A 27991-nucleotide genomic window follows, 5' to 3' on the forward strand; every position below is an offset into this window, starting at 1 on the left:
ACTGGAGTGTTTGATGTGTTTTTAAGCCAAAGTCAGAAGGGAATCCAGCAGGAAGTTCTTAAAGCAAAAGGATAAGATTATTGGGGAAAACTGTACAATTGAAAGGAGACTCTAGTGCCCTGCTTGGCTGCCTCTAGCCTGGATACAAGATGATATACAGTATGGTTGGGCATAGATGCATACAGATTCCTTATAGTATCCTGCAGCTGGGTCTGTAGATCCTACACCCTCGTAAGTTACTGAAGGTGGCATTCCAGCTGGTCCCATAAATTTTCGATTTGCAATAAATCTGTTGACTGTGCAGGCCAAGGAAGTGCAATCTGGCAGAGACATCCCTGGGAAACCCTTACAGTGTGTGGGCAACCATTAATCTGCTGAAAAATGCCAGTTGGCAGCCCTGCCATGAAAGAGAACATATGTGGCCACAGGATGTCCTTTACATATTGCTTAGCTGTTAGTGTCCCTCGTATCACTACTAGGGGTGACCAACTATTATAGGCAATGGCAACCCAAAACATCACACCAGCAGTGGAGGCAGTGTGTCGCTCCACAGCAAGGGCAGGATTGAAGCCCTCACAATGAAGCCTTCATACTAAAACTTGGCTTTCTTAGAATACCAGACACAGCCTGGATTTGTCACTAAAGTCTGCGAACAAAGGTGTGGGTGGATGGCTGTCAATGGCAGGACATTTAATGGGTGCTGTGATAAGCACATTTCCTTCTGCTAATCGCTTGGAAATGGTCCTGGAAGAGACAGGGTTGTGTAATGAAGGTGCTACAACAAAACTGTGCAAGCTGCTGTTGCTTGTCGGTGGAACAAACAATTCTCTATACTGGTGGCCTGTCTGAGCTGTCCCATCTGAAGCCTGTTTGCTATGTGTTTGTGCCCTTCTAACCAATGCTCCAAAGACCTCCTAACAGCTAGGTTAAAATGCTCTAGATGGCAGACAATTTGTCGAAATAACAATCCTGCTTCTCTCAGTCCAAGTATGTGCCCTCAAAGTTTATCAACTGGGTCAAAGCCTGTCACCTGGGAAAAATATTTTCAAGTGCATCACAGAGGCATGTTTAGCAGTCAATGATCTTTCACCAAGGCATAGGACAGTAAATGGGCCCTAGGTAACATACCATGCCATACAAAGTATGTATCCGCTGTAGGATCAGGCCATGGGAAAATCCATGTGGGTATGGGAGAGGTGGCGGGGAAGTCAGAGCAGGCCCGCGGCAGAAAACCTACCGCAGGTCTGTTCTAAGTACCACGCCACAGCATTGTAACAGGCTGAATTAATATGAGGAAATAGCAAAAGAGAAGACTCCTGGGAGTGTGTGCTCATACTTATGGAGCAATGTTCCAAAGTATGGGGAGGGAAACCGGAAAGAGACCAAGAGCAAACAGTATTTAATTAAACAAAACACAAGTGAGAACCTACTGATGCAAAGAATGTAAGGATATGCCAATATTTATTTACAATTCTTTTGATATCCATACTCTGGTGCGAGAACGTAGTCACACATGGGATCAGTTTCTGAATTAGTGTTTCAGTACGTAGTTTGGGTGTCAGTAGATTACCTCTAGAGATATCAGATACTTTGTGAGTATATCTATGTAGGATATGGGCCGGGAAACCCCTTACAATGAATTTAGATGAGGGGTTTCCCGGCCCATATCCTACATACACATACTCACAAAGTATCTGATATCTCTAGAGGTAATCTACTGACACCCAAACTACGTACTGAAACACCAATTCAGAAACAGATCCCATGTGTGACTACATTCTCGCACCAGAGTATGGATATCAAAAGAATTGTAAATAAACATTGGCATATCCTTACCAATAATTTTCCTAATATCTTCAAGGAGATGCCCCTAATGTCCTACAAAAGGGCCCAAAACATTAGAGACCTACTGGTAAAATCTGACCTTGGGAGCAGTAAGGGCACCCCCATTCAGACCACCATCACAGGTTCTCCTATTAATGGCACTTACCCTTGCCTCTCATGTGCCCAATGTAGCAATGTCACCAAGGGCCCTACGTTTACCCACCCAACGTCAGGCAAAACATATAATATCCAGGGCCACTTCTCATGCCAGACCAACTTTGTAATTTACCTCATTAAATGCCCCTGTGGGCTTGGCTACGTTGGTCAGACTATTCAGAAAATCAAAGAACGGATCTGTCAACACAAGTCGAATATCCACACCAAAAAAAATGACGCTCCCCTAGTCGAACACTTCACGGAACACAAACACGCCATCAGCCAATTACGGTTTCAGGTAATTGACTGGATTCCTCCTCTAAGAAGAGGAGGAGATCGCCAGGCGGTGCTGCGGGAGAGAGAGATGTCATGGATTCGCCGGTTGTGTACCTTACAACCAATTGGACTTAATGAGGATTACCTGTAGGATGATTAGTATTAAGCATGGCTTTTACATATATTCTGTATGTAACTAACATTTCTTTTATCTACTTCCCTTACAGCACCAGAACTGTCCAGTAACGGGTGGTGACATCCGTCAAGCACATTCTACGGTCCCAGCTTCCTCCATGGTCCACCATTGTGTTAAGCATCCAAGGCGCCAATTCAAAGTGACCTACTACTTTTGTAGAATGTATTTCATACATACGATAGTGCAGTTCTCTTAATTTTTGCAGAGAAGACCCTTGGTATTCTAGCCCTGGAGTTACATGTATTGATTAGTGCGTCTTGTATAACTCCACGGCCACATGATTCTTTATGTTCCAATGTCTTCCTCTGTTTATGATGGCCCTGGAGCTATATATTTTTGCATATGCTTTCATCAATATGTGGTTCCACGGTTATATATACACACACCACAAGTTTTGACACTGATGTTTTGTGTTTACTATAAGTCTCTCCTGATGCCAGTAACCTGCCCTTTTGTAAGATGGCTGCCCTTGAATGTTTTTGGGGGGTAGCGCATGCGCCATACAGGTATAGCCCTCCGTTTTTTTGTACCCCATATTTCTTATTCTAATATGGGGCAGCATAGCATATATATATATATATATATATATATAGCGAGATGTCCACCGACAGCTGCTTTCCTGTACGTATCAGTGGTCCCACCTACCGACTTTTCTGAGGCGCGGTCATGTGACGGGTTTGTCATGTGACGCGCACGTCACTTCCGATCACATGACGCGCACGGCAGATCCCCGTTCCGCTAGCCAATGCGTCCCTAGCCTCTGTTTGGGCATAGTACCGCCCACCGAGGACATCACGTGCTGCGGAACCACCAATGAAGACCCTTTTACCGCTACTTAACATGGCGCCTCGCATTCCACAGCAAGCGGCGGCTGTATACTCATTGTGGTCTCGATAGTGGTGAGTTTCTCGATATTTCTTACATTCTTTGCATCAGTAGGTTCTCACTTGTGTTTTGTTTAATTGAATACTGTTTGCTCTTGGTCTCTTTTCGGTTTCCCTCCCCATACTTTGGAACATTGCTCCATAAGTATGAGCACACACTTCCAGGAGTCTTCTCTTTTGCTATTTCCTCATATTAATTCAGCCTGTCTACAATGCTGTGGCGTGGTACTTAGAACAGACCTGCGGTAGGTTTTCTGCCGCGGGCCTGCTCTGACTTCCCCGCCACCTCTCCCATACCCACATGGATTTTCCCATGGCCTGATCTTACAGCGGATGCATACTTTGTATGGCATGGTATGTTACCTAGGGCCCATTTACTGTCCTATGTCTGTGGACCCTGTTTCACTAATCATGTTCTTAATTTTGAACAGACGCAGTATAATCATGTCCCATTGAACGCTGAATAGCTTATCAACTACCAATGTATGTACTAGATGGCATACTATGACATGTGGGGCTCAACCTCCCCTTTTTTATACTTTGTCTTACCAATCATGCTACATTGCTGTACGGATCTTATTTTTAACTATATAATCATGTCAAATTTTTTTACAAAATTGTATAATCATGTGTCATGTATTTATGATGTATTTCCATCCAGTGAACCCTCTTTTGTATATTATGTTTTGTCAGCCTGATGAAGCGCGTATGCTAGCCCGAAACGTTGCACGCAACTGATATACCACTGACCCGGCAGAAATTATATGAAATAAATCACTATTTATCATCATCACGGAGTGCTGTCTAAATATTTGTGCGATATCTACAGTTCTTGAGGTGGAGCTACAGAACACAAGAGTGCTGTGGCCTATTTATTTGAAACCGCTTTCACCAAGAGGTACACTACCCAAAAGTAGTCTCTGGGAACCTTTTTTACAGGATAGTAGGGCAAGCATTTTTACACCCTTGTGACAAGACCTAGTGTCTAATCAGACCACACCTGTAATAATTTACATATCTGCCTGAGATATTACAGAGACATTTCTATTTTTTTTTAAATCAAGGAATGTATGGCATGGAAAACTGCTGCATGGCTTGTCTCAGCATCATCAGTCCCATTAAGCTATGCACAATGCCTGGTAGGGATGGCCCAGCTTATTAAAACTATATATTTCTTCCCCAGATGAGGGTGGTCCCTATCCACTTTGTGAATCTTAGCTCCTGCACTCCAAGACACTCCACCTTCCACTTGATTGACAGGCCCTAGAGAGGTGGGGGAGTCTCTTCGGAAGCAGAGCAGAAGAGCTAAAAAGGAGCTTAAAGGGGTTGTCCAAGTTATATTTATTGATGACCTATCATTTCAATGGGACGGATGGTTCCCATACACTTGTATAGAAGCGATCCATACCATTGAAATGAATGGGACGGCTTGGGTGTAATTACACCTGCTCACCACTGCAGATGCAACGGCTAGAAGGTAAACAGTGAAGAGGAGGCAGCATTGGAACGGCGCGCGCCTTCTCTTCAAACAGCTAATCGGCGGGGGTGCCGGGTGTCGATGACCTATCCTGAGGATATCGATGAGGATAGGTCATCAATAAATATAACTTGGACAACCCGTTTAAAGCCTAATTTGCATATTTATTTAACACTTGATTTCTCTTAAAGTGTCACAAAGGATTGGGGGAAGAAATGCATGGTTTTAATCAGCTGAGAAGCCCTATCGGCCATTGTACTTGGTTTAATAAGACATAACTTTTTTTTTTTTACTTTTCTTGTCATATACCCATATAAGGGCTTGTTTTATCATGTACTGGAAAATGGGAAGAAATTCAGATTTAATTTTTTTTGGAAAAGGACATTCTTTCATTTTTTCAATACAGATGTGAACTCACCCTAACAGGAACCCCATCTACTATTTCAAGAAGTGCGACTTTTATTTCTACACCCCCTATAGGTACTCCCCTGCAATTATGGCTATCGCTTCTACCTGATCAATGTGTGCAGGCAGAAAAGTGGCAGCAAAAAACCTACGTGCCGAAATAGGGTACATTCACACTGTGGCTTCGTAAGCGGTATTTGGCGCTGACAGTCGTGCTGAAATTCCACTGAAAACCTGCCGATGGCTGTGTTCTCTCTGTCTCCCATACATCTCAATGGAAGACAGCACTATGGATCGCGGAGCGGCGGCTTAAAGCCCTGGCGAGAAAGGACATGTCCCTGTATGAGAGGAAGAGAGGACACCGCCCCGGGGGGGGGGGGGTTTGGTGAAATTTTGGCACGGTTGTACTCACCAAAATGCCGCTGAAATAGCCTCTGTGTGTACGTCCCCTATGGGTGGATTCACAAGTAAGTATTTCTGGCATTTTTTTTTTATCTTTCTGGCTTCTTTTCAAAAACACAGCATGTCAGAGCCCTTGGCATTTTTTTAACATCACCTCCTGTTTAGGAGAAAAACACCATATGGAGAATGCTAGTTGGCAAATGCACTGGGAGAGATTTATCAAAACTGGTGTAAAGGAAAACTGCCTTAGTTGCCCATAGCAACAATCAGACTCCACCTTTCATTTTTCAGAGCTACTCTGAAAAATGAAAGGATCAGTCTGGTTGCTATGAGTAACTAAGCCAGTTTTCCTTTACACTCCCACTGTTTGCAAAAATTGGCCAAAAAAACTGAGAAAAAATGACGTTGGGCAAAAAAAAAAGGCATGCAGTTATTCTGGAATTAATTTTTACAGCCCCCACCCCCCCAAAAAACAAGACAAAACAAAACAAAAAACGCAGAACAAATTTGCACCTTTTTTAGGCAATCCTTTTTCTTTAGGATGCCGGTGTTTGACTTCTCTACATCATTTTCCAATTGTGCTTATGTCCATATGTACTTTAAAATCATGCCTACTTGAGTTTGTTCCTTACATTGACTTTTTTGTCCATCCATTGTGGTTTATACTCCTCCAATTTAAAATGGCGATTTGTGTATTTCAATGTATTGAAATAAAGGATGTGTATATTTTTATACATCTCTTTCAGATTATTTGTTGTGGGTATTCACACCAGCATTCGGTGTAGGAATATATAATTTTTTGCTGTGAAGGACTAATTCATTGTAGGTGGATTAACTATCCTTTGGATAGTTCATCATTAGTAAAGTCCGGAAAAAAAAACACTTCAGAAATCTGAATTAAAAAATAGAGGTCCCACACACAGGAGGTATCTGTTTGGGTGAACAACACCAGGGCTTACATAATACAAGTTGCTCACAGAGAGGTGTATCGCAGGCACGGCCCCTGTGTATAGTTGCAGCAAATAATCCATCGCTTGGCCACAGCGGAAAAGACAGAAAAGGACAGAAAATCCAGATCTTGCTGCTAAAAATTGTAGTCTTTTTTGTTCCAATAAAAAATAGCAAAACAGTGCACTTTAAAAAGATCCCATAATGCTGTTGACACCCTTCACACGACATTACCCGAACTTAGTGATAACATGACAATAAACACTACGGTTAAGGCTATGCCTACACTGCGACTAAAAGTCGTAGACGTCCCATGAAATCACGCTCGCAATTAATTAGTTATTCCATATGAAATTGTGACTGTTGTAAGATCTACAAATATTTCAGAAATGTTGATAGTCACAAGGCTATTTGCCTTACATACCTGAGTCCTGTGATCCTTCAATATTTGATAGCTGACGAACCTCACTGCCGGACCCTGAAGAAAGTCAAGATAATAGTGTATGTAAACATATATACAATGTTACAGGCACATAAACATTACAAATATAAAAAAGTAAAAGGTGGAGCAAATTTAATTCCCCAAGAATTATAGCTTGAGGGAAACTGGTCTATTTGGGATCTAAAAATAATAGATCTCACTGTCCAGGCTAGAGACTATTTAAAAGGGAACCTGTTACCAGGAAAATGCAGTGTAATCTGCAATAAGAATATTATAGACCAGAATGAGTTAAAGGGGTTGCACGGGTTCAGAGCTGAACCCAGACACATCCCCCATCTTCTCCCCTCCGGCCCCATTGACATGAGCATCAGGGCATGTTTTTTAGATCCGGTGACGTTACGGGCTCTCTATGGGGACCGCTAGGCGGTGGCTTCCGCTTAGCAGTGAGCCCAGTGATGTCACCAGCACTAATGGGCCGGCTTTAGCACTACCCTAGCCTGTAAAGCGGCAAGGGAAGCGCTAAAGCCTGCCCGTCAGTGCTGGTAATGTCACGGGGCTCACTGCTAAGCAGTAACAGTGTGAAAAACATCAACAAACAGCCCTTACCCTGCACTATACAGTACAGGGTAAGGGAGAGCATCAGAGCATGAAATGCTGCGATGCTCATATTATAGGGGCCAGAGGGGTTAAGATGGGGATATGTCCGGGTTCAGCTCTGATCCCGGACAACCCCTTTAAACAGATTGATATATAATTTTTGTGCTCATTCTGGACTTTGACGTCAAGGAGGAGGTCCTATTAGTGACTGACAGCCTTCCCTCTGTGACAGTGCAGTCAGTAACTGATAAGACAGCCCCCGTGACTTCAACATGCAGAAGTAACAGGAATTTAAATGAATGAAATACAGGTTTTAATGAATCTTTCCCATAAAACGATATATCAATCTGCTCAGTTCCTCCTGCTCTATAACATGCTGCCTGCAGATTGCACTGTAATTTTATGGTGTCAGGTTCCCCTTAAAATGTATAATGTCCTTGAAATTGAGGGACTCCTAATGGGCTTTTCTAAAACCAGATATTCAGTGTAAGGGTAGCTTCACCCAAAGTTTTTAGTGGTGTTTTTCTACACTTTTTTAGCAGCATTTTTTTAACCTGGGTTTTTTGGTGTGTTTTTTTTTTTTTTGCAGTAAAGATTCTAGCTCCAGATATTAGCCGAAAGTATATGGAAAGTACGAAACCCATTTTTTTTGCTCAGTCAGTGTCATTTTTATGTATTCTGAAAAAGGCAGCATGCTGAATGTTTTGGTGCTTTCTTCTGGCATTTTGCGAGCTCCTTCTCTTTAGGAAAAACACACACACACAAAAAAACGTGGTTCTCGCAGTTGTTTTGAGAAAAAAATGCTGCTAGAAAAGGCCATGAAAACTATACGCAGTATGGAAAAAAAAAGCAAGCGGGACTTTTTTGTGGTAAAATATGCCAGTGCAAATTAATATGTGTAGGGACCCAGCATGGTTTCAAACAACTTTTTGTGGCAGTATTTAATGTAGTTTTTGAAAAGTGGATCCAGCAGGAAGAAGAACTGTAAGCCTTTTCTCTCATACCCTTCCAACCCACATCATCCTTTGTCTCAAAAACTGCAACAACAGCTGTGTGTGACTTCACCATGTTTTTAGTAGATAATTCTGGTGTTTCTTACCTTCATTTGTAATATTCGGGAAAAGTTTATGAATTCTGTCTGTTAAAAGAAAAACATCTTGGTCTAATGAAGCAATACATTAACATTGCACACAGACTGCTCTATATATGTCACTTGTTGTGGTGCTGCCTTCTATATAACAATAAAATTACAGAGACCAGAAAACATACGTAGTAGTAAAACTTGGACGTTAAAAGGCAATGAACACCTTCAGAGGCAATTCTTGTTTATGATTGCATTTTACTCATTTTGGGCTAAAATAATATTTTCAATTTAAATTTATTGGCCTTTATTAAAAATATTGAGCCATTCTGTTACAAAGGGTTAACTGTTTTTCTAACTGTTTGACTGGTACTTTCACTTTGACTTTGTGCCAGTCATCTAATAAACCTAGGGGTGGACATACTGCCTGTGCAGCTGGTTCAGCTGCACAGGGGCCCAGCATGCAATGGGGCCCATACAGCTTGGACTGGTCTACTGGAAAGTGGGGCCCCCTTCCTGAACTTCAGACTGAAAGATAATGTGCTTCTCAGGGGCTGATTCATAGAAGGGCTGACAGGTTTTAGTGTAATCAGCATTCCTGGTCAGTAAGGCTGTGTCCACAGGGTCTGAATTTTATAAAATTGCAGCAAAAAAAAAAAAAGAATTTTGCCACGATTTTCTCAAAAATAGGACCTTGTGGACCCAACCTTACTGACTGGAAGTGCTGATTGGTCTAAAAACTGTCACTCAAAAGCACTGGCAGGCTATCCTCCAATGGGCCAGTTCTGCTAATCAGTGAGGAAGGAAAGAAGGACCCACTGCTGCTGTGTGGAGACCAAGCCCTGCTACTGAGAGGGGGAGGAGCCTGGCTAAGGACACAAGAAATACAGAGCCAGGAGGTGAGGAAGGGATATGTATGTAATGTAGTGTAAAATAGTTCTTGCATGTGTCAGTGTGTGTGTGTGTATGTGACAGTGCCTGCATGTGTGACCGTGTATGTGAGTGACTGCATGTGTGACCGTGTATGTGAGTGACTGCATGTGTGACCGTGTCTGCATGTGTGACAGTGTATGTGAGTGACTGCATGTGTGACAGTGTATGTGTGTGCCTGCATATGTGACAGTGTATGTGAGTGCCTGCATATGTGACAGTGTGTGTGTGAGACAGTGCCTGCATATCTGAGGATGTGTGTGTATGTGACAGTGCCTGCATATGTGACAGTGTATGTGAGTGCCTGCATATGGGACAGTGTATGTGTGTGCCTGCATATGTGACAGTGTATGCGAGTGCCTGCATATGTGACAGTGTGTGTGTGAGACAGTGCCTGCATATCTGAGGATGTGTGTGTATGTGACAGTGCCTGCATATGTGACAGTGTATGTGTGAGTGCCTGCATGTGTGAGGATGTGTGAAAAAGAGCGGTTGCAGTATGTGTGTTAGGGCTCATGCAGATGGCTGTATGAAGTAGTCCGCATCTGTTCCGCAATTTTGCATTATATATGTTTACGTCTGTATGTGTGGTTTGGGGAGGGGGGGGGGGGGGGGCAGGCACATTCTTTGCACAGGGGCCCTCTGCTTTCTGTGTGCGCCCCTGATAAACCTTATCTCTAAACTACTGAGAGGTCATAAACACTTATTTAAGCCACATTCTTATCTTATGATAAGAACTGAGCTATAATTAGTGTTTATAATGTCAGGGTGCAGAGATAAGGAGCCCGTCAGCTCCCCAGATGATGGAAAAGACAGAAAATCCACAGGCTGCTACTAGAGCATCTCAGTTTTGTAAAGAAAAAAGGGTTCCATATTTTTAATAAAGAACAATTGGAAAAATGATTATAGTTCAAAGTAAGTACAATGCAATAATAATAAAAAATTGCCCATAAAGGTGTACATAGCCTTTAAAGCTATACTCTGTATTATAATGTCTGTCGTTTTCCCTCCTCTTCCCCGAACGTGTGCAGTACATTAGTCCAGCTCTCAGCAGTAGATTCCTAAAATTCAGAGGCATAAAGGGAAGCTCCTGGGCCTCAAGGCGAAAGCGTTAAGGCGCTCTGTTCACATCTGCGTCTGAGGCTTTGTTGCATATTCTGTCAAATTTGATAAGAAAAATGCAGCACTATTCTTCCTCTCAAAATGGCGGACACCATGACAGAACCTGACAGATCAAATTATAAATCAATGGGGGGCTTAGATAAAGCTGGTGTCGATCACTTGATGGATTTGGCCATTTTTCTATGACTAAATAGGAAATAGAAAATTTCAATACAGATGTAAACTCACCCTAATAGGAACCGCACCTACCATTTTAGCAAAGTGTGACTGTTACTTCTACACCCTCTATTGGCACTCCCCTGCAATTATGGCTAACGCTTCTACCTGATCAATGTGTGTTATCAAATGTATAATGCTTTATTCCTTGTTATAATACTTACCTTTGATGAAATTTTTAATTGCATTATTATTTGCAGGCGCACTGCCCCACATTCCTATGGATAAAAGAAAAACATGAATTGTACTGTATATGGGCTAGTAAGCAGTATTATAACAGACTGTTTGTTTATACAGTGTATATGGCTATCCCATTTGTTCTGTGCTTGAAATGCATACTCTACTACACAGGCAGGTTTAATGGAACAAGTGAAAACACATTCCAAGCGTACAAGCCCTGGATATAAGCCATAAATTTCCACCGAAACTGGGCAATTGTTAACTGAAGTATACAAAATTCTATGGAGCACCCTTACCACTATGGAAGCGAAAACTGCTGCTATAGGGCCAGTAAGCTGAAGGGAGCCGCAATGTCCCTTTATAGTCAGACAATGTAGCCAGCTGCAATATGAACCATCAGACCCACCGGAGATAGGTTCCACCATGCGGACAACTTTTTGCTCGTATGACAAAGGATTTTCAGATGTTGGATATCTTTTGGTTATTAGCTGGGCACCTCTCAGAAAGAGGTGACATCAGACAACATAGCCAGTTCCAAAAATCTAAGCAGTTAAAATCTTTAAGGATGAAAGGCTTAAAGGATTAAAAGAGATGATTATCATGGCCCTGGACCACTAAGAGATGAAAAATAGGCAATCGATCACCAAGGATAAGAAATGGGCTACTAGGCTGTGATGCGTGAGAGCAGTATACAGGACAGGATGACTGTTGGGCTACATAACCTTGGGATGCCATCTAGGATCCAGAGCATCAGGAGTCACATTACAAATATGCAAGATCAGTATGAAGGGTGTATATCTCATGCTGCTATTACAGTGGCTCTGTATGTAATCTCAATATCTTGCAACACCCTCCAGCTACTTTTTATTCCACTAGATGGCACAAGAGGAAGAGAAAAAAGAGGCACCAATGATCACATTTCTGGAGTATTGAGCATTCAGAGGCATGACTTCAATCCCGTGGGCCCCAAGGTAAAATCTGTAACAGAACTACCCAACTATTATATGGCATATATTGTATGCACCTCCCATAGCTATGGTGCTGAAACCACACCATAAATGTCTGGTGTATGTTTACTTGTAAAATCCCAAAAAATTAATGTGCAACCACTAGTAATTAGCAATATATTTATAGTAGCTGAAAACTAATGCTCCTGGTTGTTTGAGATTTTTGTATTTCCTAATCTTATAGTTTACCTTGGAGATAACAGATGTCCCACTCTGGATAATTCTTCACTAATTTCCCTTCACTGAATTGACTGCCCAGGAGCTCAGTTCTGACAAATGAATTGTATGCTGGGAATCCAACCAGGTGAGGTGTAAACTCGACCCAGGCCCCTGTAATAAATTTCACAATTACCACAATCATAAATAAAGTCACTGTGTAACTGGGCATTCATGAGCTGCAAAACATTCTATTACTATATAATAGTTCCTGTCATACTCATATATAGAGATATACACTGATCAGCCATAACATTAAAGGGAACCTGTCACCGGGATTTTGGGTATAGAGCTGAGGACATGGGCTGCTAGTTGGCCGCTAGCACATCCGCAATACCCAGTCCCCATAGCTCTGTGTGCTTTTATTGTGTCAAAAAAATGATTTGATACATATGCAAATTAACCTGAGATGAGTCCTTTCCCCGACTCATCTGACGTACAGGACTCATCTCAGGTTAATTTGCATATGTATCAAATTGTTTTTTTTTGACACAATAAAAGCACACAGAGCTATGGGGACTAGGTATTGCGGATGTGCTAGCGGCCATCTAGCAACCAATGTCCTCAGCTCTATACACAAAATCCCGGTGACAGGTTCCCTTTAAAGGAGTTTTCCAGGTTCCTGATATTGATGTCTGATGATATCCTCAAGACAGGTAATTAAAATTTAATCCGTGAGGGTCCGACACCCCTATTAGCACTTTGAATGGAACAGAAAGCACAACTCAAAGTTCAAAATGTAGTAGCCGTGCCTGGTTACTGCAGCTCAGCTCCAATTCAGATTAGCTGCAGTAACCCAGCATGGCCACTACACTTTGAACGGAGCTGTGCTTTCAGGTCCATTCAAAGTGCTAGTTCCGGTGCCGGAGGATGCAGGGAACACCTGATTGGTGGGGGTGCGGGGTGTCGGAGTGTCACCAATAGTATATTAAAGAGGTTATCCAACACCAAAAACTTTTTTAACTGACCTCTTCAGTGGCTGGACCCATAGGGGTGTTTATACTTTTCTGGTCCCTGCTGCTGGATTCTGGCTGCATCACTGCATAGCTGCCTCCACAGGTCCCGGGACTCTGTTGACTGGCATCACATGCATGACTGCTGCATCCAGTCACCCATGCAGTACATCACTGGGCCACATGCCACACGGGTCATAACTCACGGCCAGTGATTGGCTGCAGCGGTCATGTGACACCCGTCAACCAGATGTTGATTCCCAGAGACTGGGGACCTGCAGAGGTGGCCAGAGAGAGATGCAGCTGAAATCCGGTGGTGGGGACCAGGTAAATATGAACCCCACCAAGGGTCCAGCCACTCTGAATGGGTCTGTTAAGAAAGTTAAGTGTTGCATAACCCCTTTAAATACCTATACTGAGGGTAGGCCATCAAAATCAGGAGACTGAAAAAAACTTTTAAAACCTAATATTGTGTAGGCCCCTCTCATGATAACCAAAACAGCATTGATCCATAGAGGCATGGATTCCACATGAACTCTGAAGTTGCCCTGTGGTATCTGGCACCAATATGTTAGTAGCAGACCTTATAGGATGGATTGGATTTGTAGGCATAGTAAAAATCTTGAATTTTTTATAATGTTCCTCAAATCATTCCTCGACAACTTTTGTAGTGTGGCAGGGCACATCCTGCTGAAAGAGGCAATGGCCATTAAGGAATACTGTTGCCATGGAGGAATCCTTAAGTAGGTGGTATATGTTAAAGTAAATTACACATGAATGGCAGAACCCAAGGTTTCCCAGCCGAACATTGCCCAGAGTATCACACCACTGGCTTGCCTGCTTCCTATAGTGCTTTCTCAGATAAAAATGACACATTTCCACAATATGTTAAAGAAACATGAATGAACACCTTCTTTCATTGCCCTATGGTTCAGTTCTGATGTGCTCATGCTCATTGTAGGAGCTTCTGGCTGTGGACAGGGGTCATCATGGGATAGCCTTAATGGCTCTTGCATATCAATGAACCATAAGCACCAATGATACTGCTACAGATTCACTGATTATTCTTATTACTTGGACCACTTTTGGAAGGTACTAAAAACTTGAAGTTGCTCTAACCCAATCACCTAGCTTTTACAATTTGACACTTGTCAAAGTCACTCTTTGCTCTTCAAGGAACTTGTCATTAACTTTTCACTCGCTGCCTAAAATAACCTACCTCTTGATAGGTGTCATTTTAACAAGATAATCAATGTTTTACCTCGTTATACTGTCATTTCTGATCCATGTATTATTGATCTTACCACACATTTTATGATAGAATGAATAAAATATTTTTGCCTGTATAAAGTACCCAAACTTTCTAACTTTCATAACAAATATTAGTCATCTATCATTTATTAGATATTAGACATATTAAGTAACAATCCCCTATACAATTTGAAACACTGACAAACACCACAACAGATTTAGTAGCTGCCGCATGTCAACTGTTGGCTGTATTGTGGACCAAGACAGCGAGGCTGTGCAGATTACTTACAGAGGACCTTTCTAAACTAAACTAAGCATACAGACATGGAGAGCGGCGTCCGGGGATCTCCCTGCACTTACTATTATCCCTGGGCGCCGCTCCGTTCTCCCGGTATAGCCTCCGGTATCTTCATATGTTCGGCTCAACTGGGTGGAGCCTGCCGGCGTCTCCTTCTCCCAGGCTGTAGCGCTGGCCAATCGCAGCGCTCAGCTCATAGCCTGAGAGAAAGAAAAAACCTCTCAGGCTATGAGCTGAGCGCTGCGATTGGCCAGCGCTACAGCATGGGAGAAAGAGACGCCGGCAGGTTCCCCTGGGTGGAGCCTAACATGTGAAGATACCGGAGCCTATACCGGGAGAACGGAGCGGCGCCTAGGGATAACAGTAAGTGCAGGGAGATCCCTGGGCGCCGCTCTCCATGTCTGTATGCTTAGTTTAGATTTGTTATTGTAGTGAAAGGTTCTCTTTAAGACAGAAATGCTTACTCCTTCAGTTTGTAAATGGCCCCATAGTTTATTAAAAACCTTGAAGCCATCAACAAACTGCAGGGAATTATCACGGCTGTGAAGTGGCGGCTATGTGTGGTACCCTGGATGGACATGGCACCATGACCAGGGCCCCACAGCAAATTTTTGAATGGGGCCCCCCTCCCCCAGTAATTTTTTCGCAACCCCTTCCTTTCATGCCTCCCCCATTCCTGTGGCTAGTAAAGATCGCTCTCTCAGACCAGGGCTGGCAGCTGTTCCATCAGTTTCCTGCACTGTCTATACTGTCACTGTATATCATTTAATTGTGTAATACTGTTGAGGGGGCCCTGACAAAATATTTTAGTCCTCCTCCTCCTGGATGGGCCCCTTTTGGGTCAGGGCCCCAAAACAGCCTCTTCCTCTATAGCTACACCCCTGACCATGACATATTTTAATAATAATATCTAGGGCTGTAGGGAATTCACTGTGGTTACCTGGCTGACCTTTTAGCAGATATGGAAAACATAAGGGGGTTTCCAAGACTTTAATACCGATGACTATAAATAGGGATGGCTTAATAAGGAGGATTATTACTGTGGGTGCTTAAAGGGCATCTGCACAGTGATAAGTCCTAGTAAAATTCCAATGGGCCTTCTGTTCAGACTCCACTTAGGCCCCCACAGTAATAATCATCCTTATTAAGCTGTGAGATGGGGAAACAGCTCTCATTGTTTGAACACTGTTTGTGTGGATTAAATTAAATGTTCTGGACTAACATTCTGCTGTTTGGCCACAAGATGCCACTGTTTCCTACAGCCTGTATATATATATATATATATATATATATATATATATATATATATATATATTCATGAGAGAGGTGGGGTTTTACACAGAGTCTGGAGAGAAGGAGTAAAGAGCAGCCATCTTAGAGGGAGGTGAAAACTAAGGAACTGTGTGAGCAGAGAATCTGAAGGCATCCAGGTCTGAGAGCATCCCTCAGTGACCAGAACTGCAGCTAAGTGAAGCTGATCGTGTCCAAGACCCTGATCCTGTCCAGAGGAAGGAAGATCGCTGCCAGGAATGCTGATGAGAGCAGAGGAACAAAGCAACATACACTGCGGTACCGCATGCTTGTTGGAGAGACATTTGTTCTGTTCAGAGTCACCAGCGGATGCAAAGCAGACCCGGGTCGGTAAGACCGTACACGCACCTCATTACAGTGTTGGCAACTACAGACTGAGACCAGGCCTGTAGTTAGTTAGTTAGGGTTTCTGTTTGTGTCAGGCCACAAGTGTTACTACTGTTCATTGCAAGGACTCTGTAATTTAAAGTGACATTTCACATTGGAGAGCTGATAAAATTCTTTACATGATACACATGTCTACCAGCTCAACACATCTTCCATGTTGACCGAAATGTCACACTTTCACTTTAAGTTGCTTTACATATGAAAAATTAAAAATACACCTTGATATTACCATATTCATTGGAGTTCTGAAGTTTTTATATTGATACTTTTGAGGGCTAGGAACCCAGCACCCACACAACAAGGACGAGAGTGCCGCGCCATTCTATCTACTTACAACTGCTGGTCATCATAATGTCCACATGGCAGATGTTCCGTGTGGTTAATAGGCTAAAGGAATTGTATTGTCTTCTATGACCCTGTGAATATTAATTATGCCCCTGCATATACTGTAATTGATGTACAGTGGGTCTTATCAAACATAGTCAGCTCTTCGAGCTATAAAAGGGCAAATTTGGCATTTTATCACCCGTTTCCATTTTGTTCTCAAAGTTACCTACCAATTTTTGGACCTCACCTGGCTGAAATTTATTTAGAGAGTCCTTTTCTATAGCAGCATAGACAGGATAAGGATTTTCTCCAATCTCACAAGATGTCTGATGATTGGACAATGTTTTTTCATTAATCTGCAGAATCAAAACCAGAGGATAAATATAATTCAGTAACAATAGTTAACCTCACCCTACAAATTAGCTTCCACATGTGTATGGGGGACTCCTAACCATCCAATGACAGCAGAAGTTGGGGGGGAAATGGGGCATGTTGGTATTCAATTTGCCTGATCTATTGCACTGTGGAAGGCAAGTCAAGCTTGGCCAGGTGTGTTTATAGTGGGGCTGTGTGAAATAGATGTTAACTATAGCCAGGATTTGGCTATATTCACATAAGAAATATGTGCGGCAAATACAGTAGCTGGTGTTCTCCATCCAAGATGGTTAAGGACACAGTAGGTGAGGGTATAAGAAAATACAGAAACAAGGAAAAGGTTTCACTACCCGGTCTAATTAGTACAAAACATATAGCTGATATACTTTCCCTTAAGGCCGAATGCACACGGCCATGAGCGGTCCGTGGTATCCCGGCCTGGATTCCTGCTCGCATGATCTATACGAGTGTATTACTGTAGTGCAGCGGCGGCATGAAGCGCGCGGCGTCATAGCAAACAATGACGCCGTGCGCTCCTGCTCTCAGCAGGATGCCAGGCCGGGATACCACGGACCGCTCACGGCCGAGTGCATTCGGCCTTAAGCTGACTTACCTAAAATAAATGCTCATCTTGTCTCCACCCTAATGAAATGACGCTGTATGTATAGCATGTGTAGAACACATTAATACAGTAGAACATATTGTATAGTGTCAGTGTATGTTACTTACTTCACTAATGACTTTATGAACAAACACGTATGCCCAAAAATCAGTCAGTGAAAACATTTCTTCAGAAAAACTCCGTTTTAGCTTTTCCCACATTTTTTCCAAGTTCATTGAGGGATTTAATAGACGCTCAATTATCTGATGCTCCATCTCAACCATGCATGATGACCACTTTTCATTATTATACAGGGTAGACATAGTCCTAAATATAAAATAAAAGGCATAAATTGTTAATGTATTGTAATATCATATTGCATTTTGTAAATCTAAAATATATTTTCTGTATAAAAATAACTGGGACATATACCCTACTTCCTTTTGTAGGTGCCACAGAAGGATCATCGGTGAACTAAAAAAAGGAAAAAAAATTCACAGCAGAGGCAGCCGGAAGTTTTAGAAAATTTTTCAGATTGTACTTCAGGATGACTTTTCATCTACAACACAGCCCTGTTCACTTGAATGTTTAGGCAGAAGAGTTAAAGGCTATGAACACCTTTGGGGATTTTTTTTTTTAATGATTGAATTTTACACATTTTGGGCTAAAAATAATTTTTTCAATTGGTATTTATTAAAAATATTGAGCCGTTCTGTCACAAAGGGTTAACTGTTTTTCAAACGGACTGGTACTTTCACTTTGTGCCAGTCATCTAATAACCCTTATTTCTAAATTACTAAAAGGGTCATAAACACTTATTTAAGCCATATTCTTATTAGTAAGATAAGAACTGATCTATAATGAGTGTTTATAAGGTCAGAGAGCAGAGATAAGGAGCCCGTCAGCTCCCTGTCTGATGGAGTAGAGAGAAAATATAGATCCCACTAGTACAGGCATGGCCAACCTGCGGCTCTCCAGCTGTTGTAAAACTGCAACTCCCACCATGCCCTGCTGTAGGCTGATGGCTATAGGCAGTCTGGGCATGCTGGGAGTTGTAGTTTTGCAACAGCTGGAGAGCCTCAGGTTGGCCATCCCTGCACTAGTAGATAAACTGAAAGCTGTGCAGGGAAAATTGCTCATCATTTTTAATAAAGACCATTATAAAAAAAGATTTTTAGCTCAAAATGAGTACAATGCAATAATTTAAAAAAATGGCACCAAAGGTGTACATAGCCTTTAAGATGAAGCTGGCCATACATTTTAGATAGCAGCTGTCTGGATACTCATTCATCTGACAGTTATTTATTCTGACCCAACCATACATATGATCGCTTTACTGACTGTACATGGGCTCTAAATAGGAAGAGCGAAGATTATGCTGCTGTCGGACACCCCTGAAATCCAACTGTCCAATCCTACAGGAATTTCAGTTGTACTTTGTGCTAATTATAAAAATGGAAGACATATATTTTTCCATTTTTTAATACATATTCCAGGGTATAAAAAATGTAAACAAATAAAAAAAAATTACAAAAATAATATAATCACTGAAAAAAGGCACAAAAATATTCACATAACCAATGTTACTTTAAGGCTACTTTCACACTAGCGTTAATATTTTCAGTACCGGAAAAAACGCATGCTGCAGTTTGCTTTCTGTCCTGGTATGCGGAGCAAGACACAATCTGACACAATAGAAAACGGATCCGTCCCCCATTGACTTTCAATGGAGTTCATGATGGATCCGTCTTGGGTATGTTAAAGATAATACAACCGGATCCATTCATAACGGATGCAGATGGTTGTATTATCAGTAACAGAAGCGTTTTTGCTGAACCCTGCCGGATCCAGCAAAAACGCTAGTGTAAAAGTAGCCCAAGTCTATAGTAAAATATTGTAAAGGTTTCATACACAGTGTTATGGCTTGTGGCTTTTTTGCTGAATTTATGGAATTTTTTAATGACAACATAGCATACTAGGAACGATGCTGCTTCTGTCATTTTTCTCCATAGGCTTTTCATCAAAAATACACACAAAAGTTAGCACTAATTTAAAAAATCCCACCAAAAATGCCATTAAAATGGCTTAAAACAAAGGAAGGAGGATTAACACTTTGGTCTTTTTCTATATTGCACATTAGTTGAATGTGAAATAATTTACCAGGTTGATCCAGAGATGCCACAAATATATGTAATAACATCCAGAAGACCTTCTCTGGCCAGTTCACCAAGGACACCAAGAAAACCAACCATGGCACGAAGTCCACCACCAGATCCCAAAACAGCAATTACAGGAGGCTCTTTATCCTACAGCAAAATCAGGAATTTAAAAAAATGGTACAAAAAAAAAAAGATACAATTTGCTTTACATCAGTGGCTAAATCCAGAAATCCATAGAGAACTAGAGTTCATTTGGATGATATCTCTTAAAAAACTGACCCCTTTCAATTAGGGCATCTATTAGATGCTAAGACACATAATTACCTCTGGTATAATAACATTAAATTTTTTAAGTGCTTCCCGCACTTTTTTCTGCCTAGCTTTAATGGATGTCAATTCTCCTTCCGACCTTAAAAGAGCCTCTGGAACTTGTGTAGCACTAAAAAATATAAAGAAAACATAGATCACAAAATTGCCATTACACATAGGCTTCATGCACAAGACCATCATGCACATGGGGTTTCAGCCTGATCCTTGATAATCGGATAGCTTCCGTGTGCATTATGTTTTTTTTTCACTCGCATCAATAGGGCTATTCTCTTCCACATAAAATGACAAGAAGCCAGTGCAAAGGATGAGAGTAGTAGTGGACCTAGCAAGGTGTTGTGTCCTAGTGTCTACCACAGGCCGTTGCTCCCTGGGGATCGCTGCAGATGAAAGGCAGTTTAAAGAATCAGGCCAGAAGTAAATGTATAAGATTCTTTCTTTTTAAAAGGAGTCTGTCACCAACCTGACCGGTTTTAAACCGATCACATAGTTCAGTGGGACACAAAGACGTGACACAGATGTTACCTTTGTTTCCTTTTGTCAGATCATCCAAATCGCCCAAAAAGTAGTTTTTATGATATGCTAATGAGCCGTCTCAAGTGCCCAGGGGCGGAGAGTTTGCTGAAAGTGCCCATGTTCCCCCGCCTCACTCACGCCTAACTCCGCCCCTCAGTAAGCTAAGGCCAGCCATGTGGCTCTGTGACATCATACTTCCCTATAGGCCGTTCGTGCATCGCAGAGGCACAGAGATATGCAGTGCGCATGCGCCGATTTTACGCCAGTAACTTGCGCATGCACACTGCATATCTCTGTGCCTCTTCCCACTGTGGGTAGAACACTGCGCATGCCCGGGCACGGCAGCGATGCGCGAATGGCCTATAGGGATATATGATGTCACAGAGCCACAGGGCTGGCCGGAGTTTACTGAGGGGCGGAGTTAGGCGCGAATGAGGCAGGGGAACTTGGGCACTTTTAGCAAACTCTCCGCCCCTGGGCACTTGTGACGGCTCATTAGCATATCATAAAAACTACTTTTTGGGCGATTTGGATGATCTGAAAAACAAAACAAAGGTAACATCTGTGTCATTTTGTGTGGCTGTCATGGCCCATAAACAGGTAGGAACTAGTGTTAGGGACCACTCAAATAGAGGCGACCTTGACCCGGTGAGTGGCTTATTACGCTTTGGCCAAAATGTACACCAATGCCTCATCCAGCATGGAGGCAAATTGCTGGATGTAGAGTGCTATCACATTTGTATTTTTCGTTTGTATATGTATTTCGCCATAGTGATGTGCACCACATACAGGTTGTGCTGACCCAATTCCCCACATCTGTGTCATGTCTGTGACCCACTGAATCATGTGATCGGTTTAAAACCGGTCAGGTTGGTGACAGACTCTCTTTAATGCAAAATATAATTTATGGTACATCCAGCAGTATTAAGTACAAAGTGCAGTTTCTGGCACTAGATGAGGAGGTATTGTGATTGGTTGGATGGCAATTAGCACTTGCAGGCACTTGTCGATAAAGGGGTCCACTGTGTGATACAGGCTTGCTGTTTGTCAGGGTGATGGGTGTCTGAGCCATATTCCCTCACCTTACAGCAGTGTTTGTAAGGCCTCAAGCACACGACCGTTCCGTTTATTGCGGTCCGCAAACCGCGGATCCGCAAAAAACAAAAGCCGCCCGTGTGCCTTCCGCAATTTGCGGAACAGAACGAGGGCGGCCCATTGTAGAAATGCCTATTCTTGTCCGCAAAACGGACAAGAATAGGACATGCTAAATTTTCTTTGCAGGGCCACGGAAAGGAGCAACGGATGCATCTTTTGCGGCCCCATTGAAGTGAATGAGGCCACATCCGAGCCGCAAAAACGGCGGCTCGGATGCAGACCCAAACAACGGCCGTGTGCATGAGGCCTAAAGCTGAAATTTCACTGAACACTCTGCTGTCCTGTCACACTGATACTTCCTCAAAGCAGTGTTCTTGAAGATGATGATCTCTGTAGAGTGATGGTCCCATAGGAGAACTGGATACGGTTTCTAGGAGTAGAAGCTCTTACATGTGCTTCCTTCCTCCTTGCTGTCTACTCAGCAACTACCCATCCTGGCACTAGGCAGTACTAGCCCGCTTCTGCCAAGGGGGTTGGAACAGCTTGGTTGGTGCTGTTCCTGCCAGCAATTACTTCCTCTGCTGGAATGAACAGCCAAACCATGAAAATACATAACATTACATGATAATACATAATAAACATTTGCAGATACCCTCAGGTATGGGGTAGTGCAGATATTGAACACTGACAGGCCGACATAATTTATATCATGCATCTTTCTTTCTTCCACTTGGGTATCAGAAAGAATATTTCCTAAGCTGACTCTCCAGTGGCTCATGACAGTATGATGTGCAGTGTGGGGGGTACTGTTACCCCAATAGGTAAGGGAATTCACAGACACAAAAGCCCAAATGTCTTGTCGAGCGAGTCGGAAAAAAGGTGTGAATTGCTCTAAAATTGTGCCACTTTTAGACAGAATTTATGAGCAGACAAATTCGTAAATGTGGGACCAGATGTTTTGCAGAATAAATACTCCAAAGAGGCCTAACTTTAATATAAGTGTTGTGTTGCCAGTTGTCATTTATGCCATTATAAACGCCGTTTGGCATCTTGTAAAATACAAATACTCTTTTACAGATTATAGCATTGTCCAATAAATAACGCAAGTTATGGAATACTTACCTTGAAGGATCACACTCATGACAGACAATGTCGATTTTTTTCTAAAGAGAAAAAAGTGACAAGGTTTAAAGTACTGTAACTGTAGTAATACTAAATGCAGATACAGACACTGGAGACCATGTCTAAAAATTACTGGTTGTGGTAAATGGGATTCAGCCTTTAAAATGGGGCATATATTGAACCACATGCATAAAAGCTGTTTGAAAGTGATATATGATGTACAGACTCAGCAAACTATATTTTTAAAGGGCTTCTGTCACCCCACTAAACAGTTTTTTTTTTTTGTGGTTACTTATAATGCCTATAATGCGATTTATGCATACATACTGTAATTAATCATTTTCGTTCAGCAGATTCTGTTAAAAACGTACTTTTAATATATGCAAATTACCTTGCTACCAGCAGTTAGGGCGGCTACTTGCTGGTAGCAGCCGTATCCTCCGATCCTAATGACGCCCCCTCCGCATGCTGATTGACAGGGCCAGCGGACGGGACCTTTCTCTGCTGGCCCTGTTTGCATTCAAAATCTGGCGCCTGCGCTGTACCTGTCTTCAGTCGGCGCAGGCGCACTGAGAGGCGGACGCTTGCTCGGTCGCTCCTTCCTCAATGCGTCTGTGCCGGGTGTAGATGTGACGTCATCGGCGCAGGCGCATCGAGGATGGAGCGACCGAGCGAGCGTCCGCCTCTCAGTGCGCCTGCGCCGACTGAAGACAGGTACGGCGCAGGCGCCAGATTTTGAATGCAAACAGGGCCAGCAGAGAAAAATCCCGTCCGCTGGCCCTGTCAATCAGCATGCGGAGGGGCGTCTTTAGGATAGGAGGATGCGGCTGCTACCAGCAAGTAGCCGCCCTACTTGCTGGTAGCAAGGTAATTTGCATATTTTAAAAGTACATTTTTAACAGAATCTGCTGAACGAAAATGATTAATTACAGTATGTATGGATAAATCGCAGTATAGGCATTATAAGTAACCAAAAAAAAGTGGGGTGACAGAAGCCCTTTAAGCGTCAGAAATGTATAAAATAACCAAAACTTCAGGTGGTTTTGCCACAATTTTCACTTAGCAGGTATGGTGTCTTTGAGCCATACCACATCACTAAAAGTGAATCTGACCTAAATGCATCTAACAGTAAAGACACATACTGCAGCATCCACATGCAGCCAAAGCCTCGTCCACATATGTTGACCAATGGCCACATGATTTTGTGGATAAAATTTAAGTATTACCCTTAAAGGGGTTATCTCATAATTAATCTAAGACATCTCCAGAGATCTCCCCATTTATTGCTCCAATTAATTTTTTCAAGCTGGCAGCTCAGCAGTGTGTGTCCTTTCTCAGGGGTCATGTCCTTTTTGCTGCAGCTGGTGGCAGTTGAAGGATGGAACTGAGCATGTGCGTCCACCTCAGTGAGGTGGACAGAGAAATTAGAAAAAGAACAAACAGCAGGTTGCACAATACAGATGGATTTCATTGAATAACTCAGTAGCTCAGGGGGCGTCTTGCAGCTGATGGCAGTTGAAGGATGGAGCTGAGCATGTGCGTCCACCACAGTGAGGTGGACAGAGAAATTGGAATAATAACAAACAGCAGGTTGCACAATACAGATGGATTTCATTGAATAACTCAGTAGCTCAGGGGGCGTCTTGCAGCTGATGGCAGTTGAAGGATGGAGCTGAGCATGTGCGTCCACCACAGTGAGGTGGACAGAGAAATTGGAATAATAACAAACAGCAGGTTGCACAATACAGATGGATTTCATTGAATAACTCGGTAGCTATAATAAATTAATTACACGCAGATGCAAAACCATTCAGATCCAGGTGCCATTTTAAAAGAATATGGAATATTTTTAATGGAGGTTTGCAGAACTGCTGCAACATGTGTTACAATCATAAGGGTCGATTCACACATGCAATTTTAATGCATTTTTTATTTTTTTACGGCCAAAGCCAGAAGTAGATACAAAAGAGAGAAGGTGTAATAGTCTGTTTATAAGGTCCAACACTCAATAAATGGTGTAAAAGTAGAAAATACATGGCGGGGACTGGAAATGGTAGGGATAGGAGATGTGGAGCTAGAACTGGGACACTAAATATGGTGGATTTTTTATAGTCCATACACAAAGTCAGAGTTTTCACCACATTCTATGCAGAGAATGTTTAACGTTGACTGTGTTTTTGGGGATCATTTATCAGGATGGGTGTTTTTAAGCCGGTCTTGCTTTCCTCGGTGCTGCTAGAGGATGCCCTTAAACGGGGTGTCTTCTTTTTACTGTTGATGACCTATCCTCAGGATAAGTCATCAATATCAGATTGACGGAGGTCCAACTCCCGACACTCCCGCCGATCAGTTGTTTGAAAGTAGGTAGTGCTTGTTGCAGCAATTGCAGTGGTGAGCAGGTGGAATTACAAGTATGGTGTCCCATTTACTTCTAAAAGACGGCTCTGTTCAAGTGAATACTACAGAGCCGTCTCATAGAAGTGAATGGGGCACCATACTTGTAATTACACCTGCTCACCATTGCAATTGCTGCGGCAAGCAGGTAAACAGAGCAGAGAAGGCAGCACTCGTACAAGCGCTGCCTTCTCTTCCAACAGCTGATCAGTTATTGATCTGATATTGATGACTAGAGATGAGCGAAGTTTTGAAAAATTTGATTAGGCATCTTTGCCAAATTTTGAAAAGAAATTAAATTAATTATGAATGACATTGTCACGAATCCCTTTTCATTGTATGGAGTGGGTGCAATGACGGGGAACGGGGATCACGCCCCCCCCCCCCATCATTTAACCCTTTAGATGCTGCATTCAACACTGATGACTCACATTCAGCTGCTCAGGGCTTATTCAGGGGTTAAAAAATATATATATTATACTCACCTCATCCAATTGATCGCAAAGGGGAAGTCTTGTTTAAAGAAATCTTGCCAAAGGAGCGGCGGCGGGCCTGATGAGGTCACCACATAATCACGCTGGGCGCGTCCGGTGGCTTCATCGGTGATCACTCCACTTGCGTCTAGATTTAGTCTCAAAGGCATTTTAAAAGTTGCAAACCATGGTTTGCATTTTTATGTATGCCAAAAAAGTGGGGATGGGGGGTGTTAAATATCACCTTTGTCTTCAATGATTAATATATAGACAACTGCATATAGACATATTGCATCCTCTGTAGTGATGAGCGAGCATGCTCGGCCGAGTACCGATTTGGCTTGAGCATCGCCATGCTCGGAAGATCCGAGCACTTGGCCGAGTACCACATGTGCTCAAGCGCCATGCTAGAGTCTCCTCTCCGCACATTTGCCGCCTTCTAAGCAGCCAATAAACATGCTGGTAAGTATTGCCATCACTGTAATGCCATTAGCCATGTTTTCTACTAGCATTACAGTGACTGGCTGGCCGGAACACATAATCGGGTGCTATATAGCACCCGGTCACGCGGGTTCGGCTCCTTGCGAGTCAGGGACAGCTGCTGTTAGGAAAGGGACAGACAGTGTAGGGAGATTCTGAGCAAATTACTCTTTCTCAAGACGTTTCAAAGACCCAAAAGTCCTTTTAAGGACTACTGTGTGTGTTGGCAGCAATTTAAAGTGCAGATCTACACTACGCTTCATTAGCTATCTTAATAGAAGGTGTCGGCAGTGACTTCTGGCACCTGTTCAATACCTTCTGTGTATCAGGGGCATAGATAGGAAGAATATCAGTGAATACAGCACCCAGTTTTTTTTGTCTGTGGCAGAAACCGTTTATCGCAGCGCATTGCATTTCTATACCATCTGAGTGTTAAATCCCATATATTGGGAAAAAGTGAAAATCAATATATATATACACAAAATTTCACTGAATCAGCACAGTTTTTTTTGTCTGCGGCAGAAACAGTTTATCGCAGCGCATTGCATTTCTATACCGTCTGAGTGCTTCAATCCCATATATTGGGAAAATGTGAAAATCAATATATATATATACAAATTTGGCCTCATGCACACGACCGTATTTTTTTGCGGTCCGCAAAACGGGGTTCCGTTTTACCGTGATCCGTGACCGTTTTTTCGTCCGTGGGTCTTCCTTGATTTTTGGAGGATCCACGGACATGAAAAAAAAAGTCGTTTTGGTGTCCGCCTGGCCATGCGGAGCCAAACGGATCCGTCCTGAATTACAATGCAAGTCAATGGGGACGGATCCATTTGACGTTGACACAATATGGTGCCATTTCAAATGGATCCGTCCCCATTGACTTTCAATGTAAAGTCTGGAGTCCCTTTTATACCATCAGATCGGAGTTTTCTCCAATCCGATGGTATATTTTAACTTGAAGCGTCCCCATCACCATGGGAACGCCTCTATGTTAGAATATACTGTCGGATATGAGTTAGATCGTGAAACCTCATTTCCGACAGTATATTCTAACACAGAGGCGTTCCCATGGTGATGGGGACGCTTCTAGTTAGAATATACTACAAACTGTGTACATGACTGCCCCCTGCTGCCTAGCAGCATCCGATCTCTTACAGGGGGCCGTGATCAGCACAATTAACCCCTCAGGTGCCGCACCTGAAGGGGTTAATTGTACTATCATATCCCCCTGTAAGAGATCAGGGCTGCCAGGCAGCAGGGGGCAGACCCTCCCCCCCCTCCCCAGTTTGAATATCATTGGTGGCCAGTGCGGCCCCCCCCCCTTCCTCCCTCTATTGTAATAATTCGTTGGTGGCACAGTGTGCCCCCCCCTTCCTCCCTCTATTGTAATAATTCGTTGGTGGCACAGTGTGCGCCCCCCCCTTCCTCCCTCTATTGTAATAAATCGTTGGTGGCACAGTGTGCCCCCCCCCCCTTCCTCCCTCTATTGTAATAATTCGTTGGTGGCACAGTGTGCGCCCCCCCCCTTCCTCCCTCTATTGTAATAATTCGTTGGTGGCA

The 27991-nt window shown here is 42.8% G+C and overlaps 1 protein-coding gene across 5 annotated transcripts in view; it reads right to left on the reverse strand.

Moving 5' to 3' along the window:
- Positions 1-27991, reverse strand: part of PLA2G4C (phospholipase A2 group IVC) — a 147194-nt gene that overhangs the window by 10116 nt on the left and 109087 nt on the right. For all 5 annotated transcript variants that reach the window (XM_040416763.1, XM_040416764.1, XM_040416761.1 and 2 more), the window contains 9 exons: positions 23082-23122; positions 20346-20460; positions 20023-20168; positions 17991-18189; positions 17134-17242; positions 12333-12473; positions 11121-11174; positions 8707-8745; positions 6993-7046 (listed from right to left, as the gene is read on the reverse strand). In XM_040416763.1, the coding sequence (XP_040272697.1) occupies positions 6993-7046; positions 8707-8745; positions 11121-11174; positions 12333-12473; positions 17134-17242; positions 17991-18189; positions 20023-20168; positions 20346-20460; positions 23082-23122 (898 nt within the window). The remainder of the gene's footprint in view (positions 1-6992; positions 7047-8706; positions 8746-11120; positions 11175-12332; positions 12474-17133; positions 17243-17990; positions 18190-20022; positions 20169-20345; positions 20461-23081; positions 23123-27991) is intronic.

Source organism: Bufo bufo, chromosome 2, assembly GCF_905171765.1.
Source record: "Bufo bufo chromosome 2, aBufBuf1.1, whole genome shotgun sequence".
NCBI classification, from domain to species: domain Eukaryota; kingdom Metazoa; phylum Chordata; class Amphibia; order Anura; family Bufonidae; genus Bufo; species Bufo bufo.